Source organism: Chiloscyllium plagiosum, chromosome 23 (genome assembly GCF_004010195.1).
Source record: "Chiloscyllium plagiosum isolate BGI_BamShark_2017 chromosome 23, ASM401019v2, whole genome shotgun sequence".
In the NCBI taxonomy this organism is placed as follows: Eukaryota; Metazoa; Chordata; class Chondrichthyes; order Orectolobiformes; family Hemiscylliidae; genus Chiloscyllium; species Chiloscyllium plagiosum.
In genome coordinates, this window is record NC_057732.1 from 52,240,072 (window position 1) to 52,254,508 (window position 14,437).

Here is a 14,437-nt window from a genome sequence, read left to right on the forward strand (position 1 = left end):
CTTTTAAATGTTGTTATTGTACCTGCCTCAACCACTTCCACTGGCAGCTCATTCCATATGTGTACCACCCTCTGTAAAAAAGTTGTCCCTCAGGTTCCCTTTTATTCTTTTCCCTTTAACCTTAAAGCCCAAAAACCTGAAATCTCCAGCATATTTGACTGTTCAGTAAATCATGGCCAATCTTCTGAGTTTTTGAAGTTCATTGTAATGGGTTACATGTTGACAAAGACAGAACCCCTTCATCCCTGGAGTTTGCTTTGGGGCTTATGAATTTCATGCAATGTTGGAACAGCGAGGGTGGGGAGAAAGGAGGGTAAACGGTGCTTCCAAAAGCTGTTCCGTGAAATAACTTCCCTTAAGGTAATGAAAAGACCTGACAAGACTGCTCCCCGGCCCCATCATCTCAACATGAGACACTGAGTGAAGAGACTACTTACCATCCTCAAGAACCAGGGCATCTGACAACGAGCTGTCTTCAGAACCAATGTTTGCTTCTGTGGGAAAAGCACAAAGGAAGGGTTTTATGTAACAGCACAATGTACAGGATGGATGAACCAGGGTGGAGCTGATAACATGACCGTCTCTTGTTGTGGCTGAAATTTAAGCCGGTATCGCTTGGAACATGATGTGATCACTTTCATTGGGGAATACCAGGTGGGCAAGAGACAGAAATCAGATGCCCCTCTCACTTGAACACAACTTACAAAATCTCTCAACAGTACAGGTTACCCTTCTTTTGATTCATTCAAAGGATGTGGGTATCACTGGCTGGTCCAGCATTTATTGCCCGTCCTTAGTTGCCCCTTGACAAGGTGGGGGTGAGCTGCCTTCTTGAACCGTCTTGCAGTCCAGATATTGTGGGTAGACCCACAATGCCCTTAGGGAGGGAATTCCAGGATTTTGACCCAGTGACAGTCAAGGAACAGTGATATATTTCCAAATCAGGATGGTGAGTGGCTCAGAGGGGAAGTTGCAGGGGATGGTGTTCTCATGTATCTGCTGCCCTTGTCCTTCTGGACAGAAGTGGTCGTGGGTTTGGAAGGTGCTGTCTGATGATGTTTGGTGAATTTCAGTAGTGAATCTTGTCGACAGTACACACTGCTGTTACTGAGCGTCGGTGGGCGAGGGAGTGGATGTTTCTGGGTGTGGTGCCAATCAAGTGGGGGCTGCTTTGTCCTGGATGGTGTCGAGCTTCTTGAGTGTTGTTGGAGCTGTCCCCATCCAGGCAAGTGGGGAGTATTCCATCACACTCCTGGCTTGTGCCTTATAGAAGGTGGACAGGCTTTGGGGAGTCAGGAGGGGAGTTAATTGTTGTAGGATTCTGCGCCTCTGACCTACTCTTGTGGCTAATCCAGTTCAGTTTCTGGTCAGTAGCAGGATATTGGTAGTGGGGAATTCAGGGATGGTAGCATCATTGAATATCAAGGGACGGTGGTTAGATTCTCTTTCGTTTGAGATGGTTATTGTCTGGCACTTGTGTGGTGTGAATGTTACTTGCTGTTTTTAATCCCAAATCTTGATATTGTCCAGGTCTTGCTGCAGTTCTTACAAAATTGTAATTGATTAAAGACCTTGTTTGTTCAATAAGTTTGCAAAGCTGTATGACCCTTTGATCTTTTCCTTCTAAATTCTGTGTCCGATGTACTCTCTTTCGCTAGCTGTCTCAGGAACAGCGTTCTGAAAGCTTGTGGTTTTAAATAAACCTGTTGGACTGTAACCTGGTGTGGTGTGATTTTTGACTTGGTTGCAGCTTGACAGACATCATATCTGTCTTGCAGAGTGGTGACTATGACTGGGCATAACACTCTCACTGGGACCTGACCAGAACTCTTTAAAAGTGCAGCATAACTTCCCCACTTTTGGACTCAAAGCCTCTGTTTATGAATTCCTTTGTGCTCTGTTTTAATGCAGCTGTTGCCCCATTCTGATTAATGACTGCATTAAAGGGAATCGGCATGAAGACATTAAACAATGCAGAAGTTAAATCCTCCAGTAACAACATCAGCACTCACCTTCTATGATGAGAGATGCCCTCTGTGTGGGTTTCTTTCCAGACCTGACCCTGTATTCATTGATGGCATTCTCAATGTCCTGCAGTTTTTTAAGTGCATTTAAATAGGACATCTTTCTTTGCTTCTTCATCTTTTTGCTGACATTTGGGTCAGTGGCAAGCCGTCGTGCTGCCTCAGTGATCTGTGACTGAATGGCAAACTCTCTCTCGAGACGTTCCAACTCGACCTCCTGGGGATAAAAGAAAACACCAACTGTACTTATCTCTTTAACATCCAAAGAAAAAGCAGCAAACCCATTCTCTCCACAGCAAGAGAGTGTTTAGAAGAAAGATCAAGAAAAAAATAAATAAAATTGTTCATATTAATATTTCATATTATGTTGGTGTCGATGGGATGGCTAGAGAATAAAAATAATAAAAAAAACTTTTTAAAAATTTTTATTCTCTAGCCATCCCATCGATACCAACATAATATGAAACGTTAATATGAACAACTTTTGCAATGATCAACCCTCTGAACCTGTATCTTGTTTTGCTTTAAAATATTGATCATGTACACAGAGAGATTGCAGGTTTATGACTGGAAATTATTGTACAGTTACTGAGGTGGGTTATCCTGAGCCAGGGCCATTGCTGAGGGAGCTCTAGTCATAGAGTCATAGAGCTGTACAGCACGGAAACAGACCTTTCGGTCCAACCTGTCCATGCCGACCAGATATCCCAACCCAAGCTAGTCCCACCTGCCAGCACCCGGCCCATATCCCTCCAAACCCTTTCTATTCACATATCCATCCAGATGCCTTTTAAATGTTGCAATTGTACCAGCCTCCACCACTTCCTCTGGCAGCTCATTCCATACACGTACCACCCTCTGCATGAAAACGTTGTCCCTTAGGTCCCTTTTATATCTTTCCCCTCTCACCCTAAACCTATGCCCTCTAGTTCTGGACTCCCCAACCCCAGGAAAAGACTTTGCCTATTTACCCTATTCATGCCCCTCATAATTTTGTAAATCTCTATAAGGTCACCCTTCAGCCTCCGACACTCCAGGGAAAACAGCCCCAGCCTATTCAGCCTCTCCCTATAGCTCAACTAACTGCACCAACCTGTAATCTACACTGCAAGTATTGCATTCCACAGTGAATTCTGTCAGCTGGAAGTTCATTACCTGACCCTGGTACTGGAACATGGCACTGACTGCAGGGTCCATCATCTGGGCAGGAGTCTGTGACAAACTATCATTGTCATGATGTTGCCTTTCAAAACGTGAACGTTTCTGCCGTGCATATGAATATTTGTTGCTGCACAGTAATATATTTGTGCATAATCACACACAAACTTGCACAATTATTTTGCACAGCAGAAAGAATACAGGCACATTATGATTCTCATATGAAAACTTCTAAAAAGAACATTATCATTTATTTAAAACCCTTCTTTTTAGATAAATATGAGCCCTTTTTTCTTTACTGACCATGGCGATAAATTCTGATAATTCTTTCCCGCATCCCGCAAGTCCTGCTCCCAGTTTGTCAATAACGCGGCAAAGTATGGACTGCTCGAGACGTGATTGATTAAAATGCTCATACTCAGAGGGCCTCCAACCAGCCCAGCTATTAAAGCATGACCCCAACATAGCGAAGGAGTCAATGCCTGAGAGTGACAATGGAAAGTGCCTGTCAAGGGACTGCCCTTCCTCTCCAGCTCTGTGCTTGATGGCAGGCTCAACATCCACGGATGGGGAAAGGTGACAAGGTCCCAAATCCACCCCAGCCAGACCACGGACCAAATCCTGTGTTGCTGGCATCAGTGGGATGCACAATGGTTGCCCAAACAGCTATGCCAAGCACAGGGCCCAGAACACCAGGGCCTAATAACATTCCGAGAGTGGGACATTCCCAATGAAGGGCTTATGCCCGAAACGTCAACTCTCCTGCTCCTCAGATGCTGCCTGACCAGCTGCACTTTTCCAGCACCACACGCTTCAACTCTGGAGTGGGCTGCAAACCCAAGACCATCTGGCTCAGAGACAGGGGTGTTACCCACTGTGCCACCAGCCCTCTTGGATCCTGGTATTTCTTTTAATGGGACGTGGCATTTATTGCCCATCCCAAATTGCCCAGAGATCACTCAAGAGGCAACTACATTGCAGTGGGTCTGGAATCACAAGTCCAGACTGGGTAAGGACGGCAGATTTCCTTCCCTAAAGGACATTAGTGAGCCAGATGGGCTTTGACAACCAGCAATGGTTCCAGTGTCATCATTAGACTAGCTTCTAACTGAATTCCAATTTCATCATTTGCCCTGGTGGGATTTGAACCCCTGCCCCCAAAGTCAAAAGGTAGCTCCTGGGGTCTATCTGATTGTAACCGAGGTGTGTGTCAGGGCAGTGTAGTCACCTCAGTATAGTGGTACAGGTAGGTAAGGTTGTAACAAAGACATATGGAATGCTCTCCATTAGCAGAGGGATACAATAGGAGAAAGTGAGGTCTGCAGATGCTGGAGATCAGAGATGGAAATGTGTTGCTGGAAAAGCGCAGCAGGTCAGGCAGCATCTAGGGACAGGAGAATCGACGTTTCGGGCATTAGCCCTTCTTCAGATTCCTGAAGAAGGGCTAATGCCCGAAACGTCGATTCTCCTGTTCCCTAGATGCTGCCTGACCTGCTGCGCTTTTCCAGCAACACATTTCCATCAGAGGGATACAATACACAAGCAGGGATATGATGAAACTGTATAAGACACTGATGAGGCCATAACTGGAGTATTGTGTGTAGTTTTGGTCACCACATAACGGGACGGACGCAATTGCTCTGGACAGTGCAGTGAATATTTACTGGAATGTTGCCAGGGCTGGAGAATTGTAGCTACGAGGAGAGATTCGAGACGTTGGGGCTGTTTTCCCTAGAACAGAGAAGGCTGAGGGGGTGACATGATTGAGGTGTACAACAATGTGAGGGAGTGAGAGAGAGGGTAGACAGGAAGAACTTGCTTCCCTTGGCAGAGAGTTAAAAAACCAGGCTTTGTACAGCTGTAAAGCACGAAAAAAGACCCTTCGGTCCAACTTGTCCATGCCAACCAGATATCCTAGATAAATCTAGCCCCATTTAGAACATAGAACATTCCAGCGCAGTACAGGCCCTTCAGCCCTCGATGTTGCACCGACCTGTCATACCAACCTGAAGCCCACCTAACCTACACTATTCCATGTACGTCCAGCATATGGCCCATATTGTTCTAAATGCTTCTTATTCATGTCCCCATCTAGATGTCTTTTAAATGTTGCAATTGTACCAGCCTCCACCATTTCCTCTGGCAGCTCATTCCATACACGCACCACCCTCTGTGTGAAAAAGTTGTCCCCTAGGTCCCTTTTAATTCTTTCCCCGCTCATCAATTCAAGCTAAGCAGCAGAAGGGTTAGAAGGATGTGAGGTAAAATGTTTTTACAGAGAGAGTGGTGAGGGTCTAGAGTTCACTGCCTGAGTGAGATGGAGGCACATTAAAAAAGTCCCAGGATCAGCACCTTAAGTGCTGAGAGGTGCAGGGCTATGGACCGTGTGTGGGAAGATGGGATTAGAAAGAGCATCTGGGTGTCACTGGCTCAGCATGGACAAGATGGACCGAATGGGCCTTTCTATGCTGGATCATTTGTAAGGTTTCTATAGCAACCCAAGGCTGGGGAGTGGATATTTCAGCCAGAGCCACCACTCTACCCTTGGTCACTGAATGGAAATTGTTTGACGGTTAATATAAAGTGCAGATGTAGCCAGTAACCTACCATTTTCATATACATGTACCTGGAGGGTGGTGCAAACCTAGTCTTGATGGAAGTAGTCATGGGTTTGGAAGGTCCTGTACAAGAAAAGCTCATTCTTGGATATAAGACCATAAGACACAGGAGCAGAAATTAGGCCATTCAACACATTGAGTCTGCTCTGCCATTCAATCATGGCTGATAAGTTTCTCAATCCCATTCTCCTGCTTTCTCCCTGTAACCCTTGATCCCCTTGATACACAAGAACTTATCTCAGTCTTTAATATACTCAATGACCTGGCCTCTACAGCCTTCTGTAATGATGAATTCATAGATTCCCCACTCTCTGGCTGAAGAAGTTTCTCCTTATCTCTAAAGGGTCTTCCTTTTACTCTAAGGCTGTGATCTTGGGTCCTAGTCTCTCCTCCCAATGGAAACATCTTCCCAACATCCACTCTGTCCAGGCCGTTCGGTATTCTGTATGTTTCAATTAGATCCTCCTTCATCCTTCGAACCTCTATCGAGTATAAACCCAGAGTTCTTCATATGTTAAGCTTTTCATTCCTGGGACCATTCTTGTTAATCTCCTCTGAACACGTTCCAGGGCCAGTACATCCTTCCTGAGATATGAGGCCCACAACTATGCACAATACTCCAAGCGTGGATGGCTTACTATTGCTTGGCTGGACTGTATTAAATACACATCAATAGTGACCACTAATGTGTGGAAGGAAGGAGAGATATGTCTCAAACACTCACTGCGTTGGCACGGACAGCTCATTATTGAAGCACAATCGGAAATGCATAATCTGAAATTGCTCTCTGTTCAACAATGTTTCCTTTTCCTTTAAAAACAGTTTGTACTGGCATCTGAAACTCCACAGATGACAGCGGAATCTAAAAATAACGCATCTGGCATCTATCCTTCTCTCCTGGGTACTGTGGACAGAGTCTGCATCCACATCACATTCCAAAACTAACACTAATCACAGACCTGTACTCTCAGGCAAAGCTAGACTGAAGTCTCCACATACCAGCTTTGAGGACTGTAAGAAGGAGCAATGCTGCAGTTACAATCCCACTCCCATGTTCCTTCGCTGGAAATAAACATTCTATAGCCATGTTCTAATACACAACACAAAGTATTCAAAAATGGTTTTGCTGCTTCTGTTGGACATCTTAGTGAAGGAGGGGCACCCTTGCCCTTGAGGGGGTCCAGCGACGGTTCACCAGACTGGTTCCTTGCATGGAGAGATTATTCCTGTCAGGAAATGATCACGTGTTGGGCTCAGGATGTATTCCATGGGTTTACAAACATGACAGGCGATGTCAAAGAAACACAACCAAGTTGGAAGGGGTAGAAGCTGAGATAGAAGATGCCCTGTTTGAGGAATTTAGGAAACAGAGTCACAGTCTCAGAATCAGTCTGAGATTTGGACAAATAGCTTGACTTTGCGAATCTTTCAAACTCTGGCTCCCAGCGAGCTGTGCATATTCAAATATTGAATATTTAAATATTCAAATAACAGGGAGCTGAGGTTGGTCAGTTACAATCATATGGAGCGACAGAACAGTCTAGAGGGGCTGACTGGCCTCATTTATTTCTTATATGCCTGATCTGAAGTGGGGGACTCCTGGTCATGGTTCCATGGGACTTTGTAACTCAGACAAGGAGTCATTCTCCATTTTTGACTGAGTGACCAAGGGATGCATCACACATTGGTCATGGCCTCATATAACATCTGCTTATTCTGTTCCTTTGTTGGAATACATAAACACAGTGGCTGCAAGAGCAGGTCAGAGGCTAGGAATCCTTCAGTGAGTAACTCTCCACCTGACTCCCCAAAGCCTGTCCACCAAGATACAACTCAGGAGTGTGATGGAATACCCCCCACTTGCCTGGATGGGTGCAGCTCCAACAACAGTGAAGAAGCTCAACACCATCCAGGACAAAGCAGCCCACTTGATTGGTATGACATCCACAAACATTCATTCCCCTACCATCAATGCTAAGCAACAGCAGGGTGTACCCTTTTACAATGACACACGACAGAAATTCAGCACCTCCCAAACCCATGATCATTTTCATCCAATAGGGTAAGAATAAAAAGACATGAGATCACTGAATAGTACAGCACAGAAGGAGGACATTCAGCCCATTGAATGTATGGTGACACTCTTGTAAACAAATCATTTAGTCCCACAGCCCTGCTCCGTTCCCATAGCACTGCAATTTCTTGCTTAAAATTAATAATCTCTACTGATTGGAACCAGGGGGACGATGGTGACTATGAGGTTGTCAATTGGGGTTGCTAACCTGGGCCAATCAGGCGGCACTGGTTGACCAATACTAACTGGGGATCTAAGGGCACTGCTTGTCACTGGCTACCCGGGTGTTTTCCTATCTTCCTGGTCGTGGAAATTGAATAGAAAATTCGTGCACTTTGTGTCTTTCACTGTGTCTCACACCTGCACACACACACCATGGGTGCTGGGGAAAAAAAAATATATAATAAGCACTACCGCACTTAGGTGGTAGTGTGGGGGAAAAAAAAACTAACTGGGGATCTAAGGGCACTGCTTGTCACTGGCCACTCGGGTGTTTTCCTATCTTCCTGGTGGTGGAAATTGAATAAAGATTCGTGCACTTTGTGTCTCTCACTGTGTCTCACACCTGCACACACACACCATGGGTGCTGGGGAAAAAATAAGCACTACCGCAGTTAGGTGGGAGTTTGGGGGGGGGGGGGGTTTAAACTATATATATATATATATAAAATGAAAAAAAAATTTAAAAAACTAACTGGGGACCTGTCCCTCTTCCGCGGTTATGTTAGAGCCCGGGTGCCTCTGGAGAAGGAGCACGCGGTGTCCACCAACGCCCTGGAGTTGTTCAGGGAGAGGTGGGCGCCGCAGGGAGTGGAGGGCATTATTTCCCCCTCCAACTCTATTTTAATTTAACCCCTGCCCTCCCCTTCACTGTTTGATCACGCAGCATTGCCCTTTAATGCGAAGGGCAGTGTTTGTCACTGGCCACTCGAGTGTTTTCTTTCTTCCTGGTGGTGGAAATTGAATAAAGATTTGAGCACCTTGTGTCTCTCACTGTGTCTCACACCTGCTCACACACAACATGGGTGCTGGGGAAAAAATAAGCACTACCGCAGTTAGGTGGTAGTGAAGAAAAAAAAATAAAAAAGAAAATAAAAAAACTAACTCGGGACCCTTTAATGAGAAGTCATTGCTTGTCACTGGCCACTTGGCTGTTTATTCTTCCTGATGGTGGAATATGAATAAAGGTTTCTACACTCGTTTCTTCACTGTGTCTGACACCTGCACACGTGTATACATATACGCACACACACACACATACACAACAGGTGCTGGGGTATAATAAGCACTATCACTGTTAGGCAGTAGTGATCGGGAGAAATAAAAAAAATATATAATCAGCAAATGAGCATCTCCTCAGATGAGAACTGATTCTGAGCTTGCTGGCCACAGGCAGTATACTGTGAATTAGTAAATAAAGGGTGACTTGGTGTTGGGATATCATCCTCTGTGCAGTTACTTCATTAACAAAAAAAAACTAACTGCAGATTTAGAATCTCCTCAGTTCAGGGAACTAACTCTAAACTGGCTGGCCACAGCCTGCGTACTATGTACAATATACTATGTACTGTGTACAGTATACTGTGTATTGTATACTGGGTACTGTGTACAGTGTACAGTGTACTGAGTACTGGGTAGAGTGCACTGGGTACTGTATACTGTGCACTGTGTACTGGGTACAGTGCACTGCGTACTCTGCACAAGTAAATAAAGGGTGACTTGGTGACAGGGTACCAGCCTCTGTCCAGTTATTGCATTGTCCAATTCCTTTTGACATCTTCCTGTTGAACCCAGTATACCACTCCCGCAGGCTATGTTCTTCACCTTACTCACTCACTGCATAGCAAGCTTGTTTTAAATTGCACTTTGCTTTTATGCTAATCTTCTGAAATCCATGCCCAGTGTTTTTAAACACCTCCATTCAAACTCCTCTTAGCTTCCAGTGCTCTCAGGGTCAATCCAGAACAAAATGTTTGTTAGGTACGTTCAAGGGGGAGCTGGACATGGCCCTTACAGAGGGCGGGAATGGGACACTGAGATTGCATGATCAGCCATGATCATATTGAATGATGGTGCAGGCTCGAAGGGCCAAATGGTCTACTCCTGCTCCTAGTTCCTACGTTTCTATGCTTTCTTGTCATTCGGTCCAATTTTGCCAAACAACTGTGGTGTTAATTGGATCTGGGTAAAGAGAGAAAGTAGCCTGTGTGAAAGAAACCACATACACAAGGAGTGAGGGATAAATGAGATATGTGAGTTGCAGAACTGATAGTGTGACACAATGCAACTACTGTTAGCTCTCCACAGCTCACCAACCTCACTCACTGGCACAAAGCCGGGTCACATCTGGCACTCGGTGGGGGAGGGGTTCACAGCTTCTGTAATATCCCTTCAAACATAATACTGTCTGTCCCCACAGCTCCACTGGTTTCTATCCCTCAGAACTTCCAATCCGAATGAAAATAAACTCGGCAAACCGCAAGGTCTTCTGTTTCCACAGTGCAAGGAGCTTTGGAGAAATAATTCTTTCTGAATTCAGCAACATGCAAGGCTGGCAGCAATATGTGAAAGACACTCCCTAAGACAAGGCGCTAATAGTTCAGCACGTGGTACATAATTCCTCTTCATTACTAATCCTTCTGTTCTCCTACTAATCCTGTTCTCAGTTGTTAATGCTGAGTGAGCAGCACAGACCTTCAACTGGGCTACAGCCAGAAATACGATTGCCTGGAATAGCCTACATGGTGAAGACAACAGTTGGGTCCCACTTGCATTTAAAGTTCCTCCTTGCCCCAGTGAGTCAGCTTTGCCTTTTGTCGCTGGGGCTGACACCCACAGCTTCCCCCTCCCTCAACAACAAACATCTTCAAAACTATCACTGACTCTCAACATTCTTCCCAATTAGTCTTCACTTTTTCAGCAATTAACAGTTCATGCTGATGGTAATTCTGACTGCAACTGGATTAACGGATAGAATCTGCCTCCTTACCGTCGCTACCCCGAGACTTGACCCTTACTACCCTACCTATCAATGCTGAGTCTGGTATGACCGTTCATTAGTTCAGAAGAGTCATAGCAGGCTTGAAATACTGACTCTATTTTCACAATGCTGAGATTCTCCAGCATTTCCTATTTTTATTCCAAAGTTCTGGCGTGGAATCATAGAATCCCTAAAGTCCAGAAAGATGCCATTTGGCCCATCGAGTCTGCACCAACCTGTGAACAGCATCTCATCCTATCCCCGCATTTTACCCTGGCTAATACACCGAACATGTGCATCCCTTCACTGTAGACCTCTGCAGTATTTGTCTTTTATTTGAGGTGGTGGGCAGGTTTTATCTGGTGTTGTTAACATACAGAGTCTAGATTAGAGTGGTGCTGGAAAAGCACAGCAGGTCAGGCAGCATCCGAGGAGCAGGAAAATTGACGTTTCGGGCAAAAGCCCTTCATCAGGAAGACTTTTGCCCGAAACGTTGATTTTCCTGCTCCTCGGATGCTGCCTGACTTGCTGTGCTTTTCCAGAATCACTCTAATCTAGACTCTGATCTCCAGCATCTGCAGTCCTCACTTATGCCTAGTTATTAACACACAGCTGACCTCCAGCTTGTGGCTGATGTTTGTGGGCTAGCACACACTGAAGCAAATGTGGGAAGCCAAGGATGCAAGTCTCGGAGGTGGAGGGGGGGGTGGAATCTGCTGGTAATTCCAGCGAGAATTCCAGCTCTGGGCACAATCAGGTGGGAAAGAGTAAAAGTGAGCGAGGGCAAAGCCAACCCACTACCATTGGGGTGGAAGAGCTGCAGAAAGATAGACACATAGAAAATTAGTGCAGCAGTAGGCTATTTGGCCCTTCGGGTCTGCTCTGTCAGTTAATACAATTATGGCTGATCATCCAACTCAGTCCCCTGTTCCTGCTTTCTCCCCATAGCCTTTGATTCCTTTAGCCCTAAGAACTAGGGCGGCACGGTGGCACAGTGGTTAGCACTGCTGCCTCACAGCGCCAGAGACCTGGGTTCAATTCCCACCTCAGGCGACTGACTGTGTGGAGTTTCCCCGTGTCTGCGTGGGTCCCCTCCGGGTGCTCCAGTTTTCTCCCACAGTCCAAAGATGTGCAGGTTAGGTGAATTGGCCATGCTAATTTGCCCGTAGTGTTAGGTAAGGGGTAAATGTAGGGGTATGGGTGGATTGCGCTTCGGCGGGGCGGTGTGGACTTGTTGGGCCGAAGGGCCTGTTTCCACACTGTAAGTAATCTAATCTAATCTAATCTAAACTCTCTCTAACCTTTTCTTGTGAATATTCAATGCTTTGACTTCTCTGTGATAGTGAATTCCACAGGTTCACCACTCTCAGGGTGAAGTAATTTCTCCACATCTCAGTCTTAAATGGCCTACCCCGTATCCATAGATTGTGACCTGAGGGTCTTGGACTCCCTGGTTATCAGGAATATCCTTCCTGTGATAACCATATTTAATCCTGTTAGATTTCATCGGTGTCTATGAGACTGCTTCTCAATCTTCTAAAGACCAGTGAAGACAGTCCTAATTGATCCAGACTCTCTTCATACGTCAGTCCTGCCATCCCCAGAATTACGCAGGGAGATAATGGAGGTGATGGCCTAGTGGTATCAGCAATGGGCTATTAATTCAGAGACTCAAGAAATATTCTTGGGATCTGAGTTGGGATCTTGCCACAGCAGATGGTGGAATCTGAATCCAATAAAAGAGTCTAATGGTGACCATGAATCCCTTGTCAGCCTCATTCGAACATTATCCACAACACACTTCCCTGCTCCTTTGACTTCCCTGAGAAAGGAACACCCATTAGATCAAGCTGAAAGTTGCCCAATGAGAAACAAGAAGGCACTCTGCATGGTTCAACTCTCTAACATAAAAAGGACACAGAGGCACTGCAAATGTTGCAATAAAGGTTTCTACAGATGATACCAGAATGAAGAGATGACACAATCAGGAAAGGGAAAGCAGATAAAGATATGAAGGAGGAAGGTGCGAGATGAGGGAAGATCGCAAGAGGCCCAGGCAAACGCAAGCCTGAGTTTGGTTGGGCCGAATGGTCTGTTTTGGTGCTGGACGTTCTGAGTAACTCCAGTCTTACCTCTCCCTTGGGCATGATCTTCTGCTCATCCAGTTTAAAGGAGGTGCCAATACGACGGCGGACAGTTGGAGGCTCCTCTCCAGGGTCCAAGGGATATTCTTTTGGCAACTTTCCTGTCAGTTCCTGCAACCAAAACAAAAATACCCAAAAATAAAGGAGAAACATCTGATGATTTAAGGTACAGAAAAACATTTGCCCCATCCTGTCCATGCTATCCCACCTCCCATCCCTTGGTCTGTCCCTGCAGATTGAGGCTGCTCTGATGTTAGGGAGATATAAGGGTTCAGGACTAAGAGCTGTATTTAAAGAGCACATGTTTATGACTATCGTGCAATTTTTGTTGTTCGGAAAAATATACTTCACACAACAATGTAAAAGTATCATGTCAAAACATTTTAAAGTGCACGTTACTGAAAATACAGTAAAATACAACTTAGAATATAGAGTATAGAACATTTCAGGCACAGTACAGGCCCTTCACCCTCGATGTTGCACCGACCTGTGGAACCAATCTGAAGCCCATTGAACCTACACTATGCCATTCTCATCCATATGCCTATCCAATGGCCATTTAAATGCCCTTAAAGTTGGCGAGTCTACTACTGTTGCAGGCAGTACGTTCCATGCCTCTACAACTCTCTGAGGAAAGAAACTACCTCTGACATCTGTCCTATATCTATCACCCCTCAATTTAAAGCTATGTCTCCTTGTGCTATTCATCACCATCCAAGGAAAAAGGCTCACTGTCCAACCTACCTAGCCCTCTAATTATCTTATATGTCTCAACCTTCCCTCCAACGAAAACAGCTTCAAGTCCCTCAGCCATTCCTCGTAAGGCCTTCCCTCCATACCAGGCAACATCTGAGTAAATCTCCTCTGAACCCTTTCCAGAGCTTCCACATCCTTCTTATAATGCGGTGACCAGAACTGTACACACCAGAGTTTTGTACAGCTGCAGCATGACCTCATGGCTTCGAAACTCAATTCTCTACCAATAAAAGCTAACACACTGTCTGCCTTCTTAACAACCCTATCAACCTGGGTGGCAACTTTCAAGGGCACTGAGATCTCTCTGTTCATCTAGACGACCAAGAATCTTACCATTAGCCCAGTACTCTGCGTTCCTGTTACTCCTTCCAAAGTGAATCACCTCACACTTTTCTGCATTAAACTCTATTTGCCACCTCTCAGCCCAGCTCTGCAGCTTATCTATGTCCTTCTGTAACCCATAACATCCTTTGGCACTATCCACAACTCTACCGACCTTAGTGTCACCCACAAATTTCCTAACTCATCCTTCTACGCCCTCATCCAGGTCATTTATAAAAATGACAAACAATAGTGGACCCAAAACAGATCCTTGCAGTTCACCACAAGTAACTGAACTTCAGGATGAATATTTCCAATCAACCACCACCTTCTTTCAGCTAGCCAATTTCTGATCCAAACCG

The 14,437-nt window shown here is 45.3% G+C and overlaps 1 protein-coding gene across 7 annotated transcripts in view; it reads right to left on the bottom strand.

Moving 5' to 3' along the window:
* The window catches only part of frmd4a (FERM domain containing 4A), a 721,373-nt gene that overhangs the window by 32,269 nt on the left and 674,667 nt on the right, over positions 1-14,437 (bottom strand). For all 7 annotated transcript variants that reach the window (XM_043714187.1, XM_043714188.1, XM_043714186.1 and 4 more), the window contains 3 exons: positions 12,987-13,109; positions 2,013-2,241; positions 438-494 (listed from right to left, as the gene is read on the bottom strand). In XM_043714187.1, the coding sequence (XP_043570122.1) occupies positions 438-494; positions 2,013-2,241; positions 12,987-13,109 (409 nt within the window). The remainder of the gene's footprint in view (positions 1-437; positions 495-2,012; positions 2,242-12,986; positions 13,110-14,437) is intronic.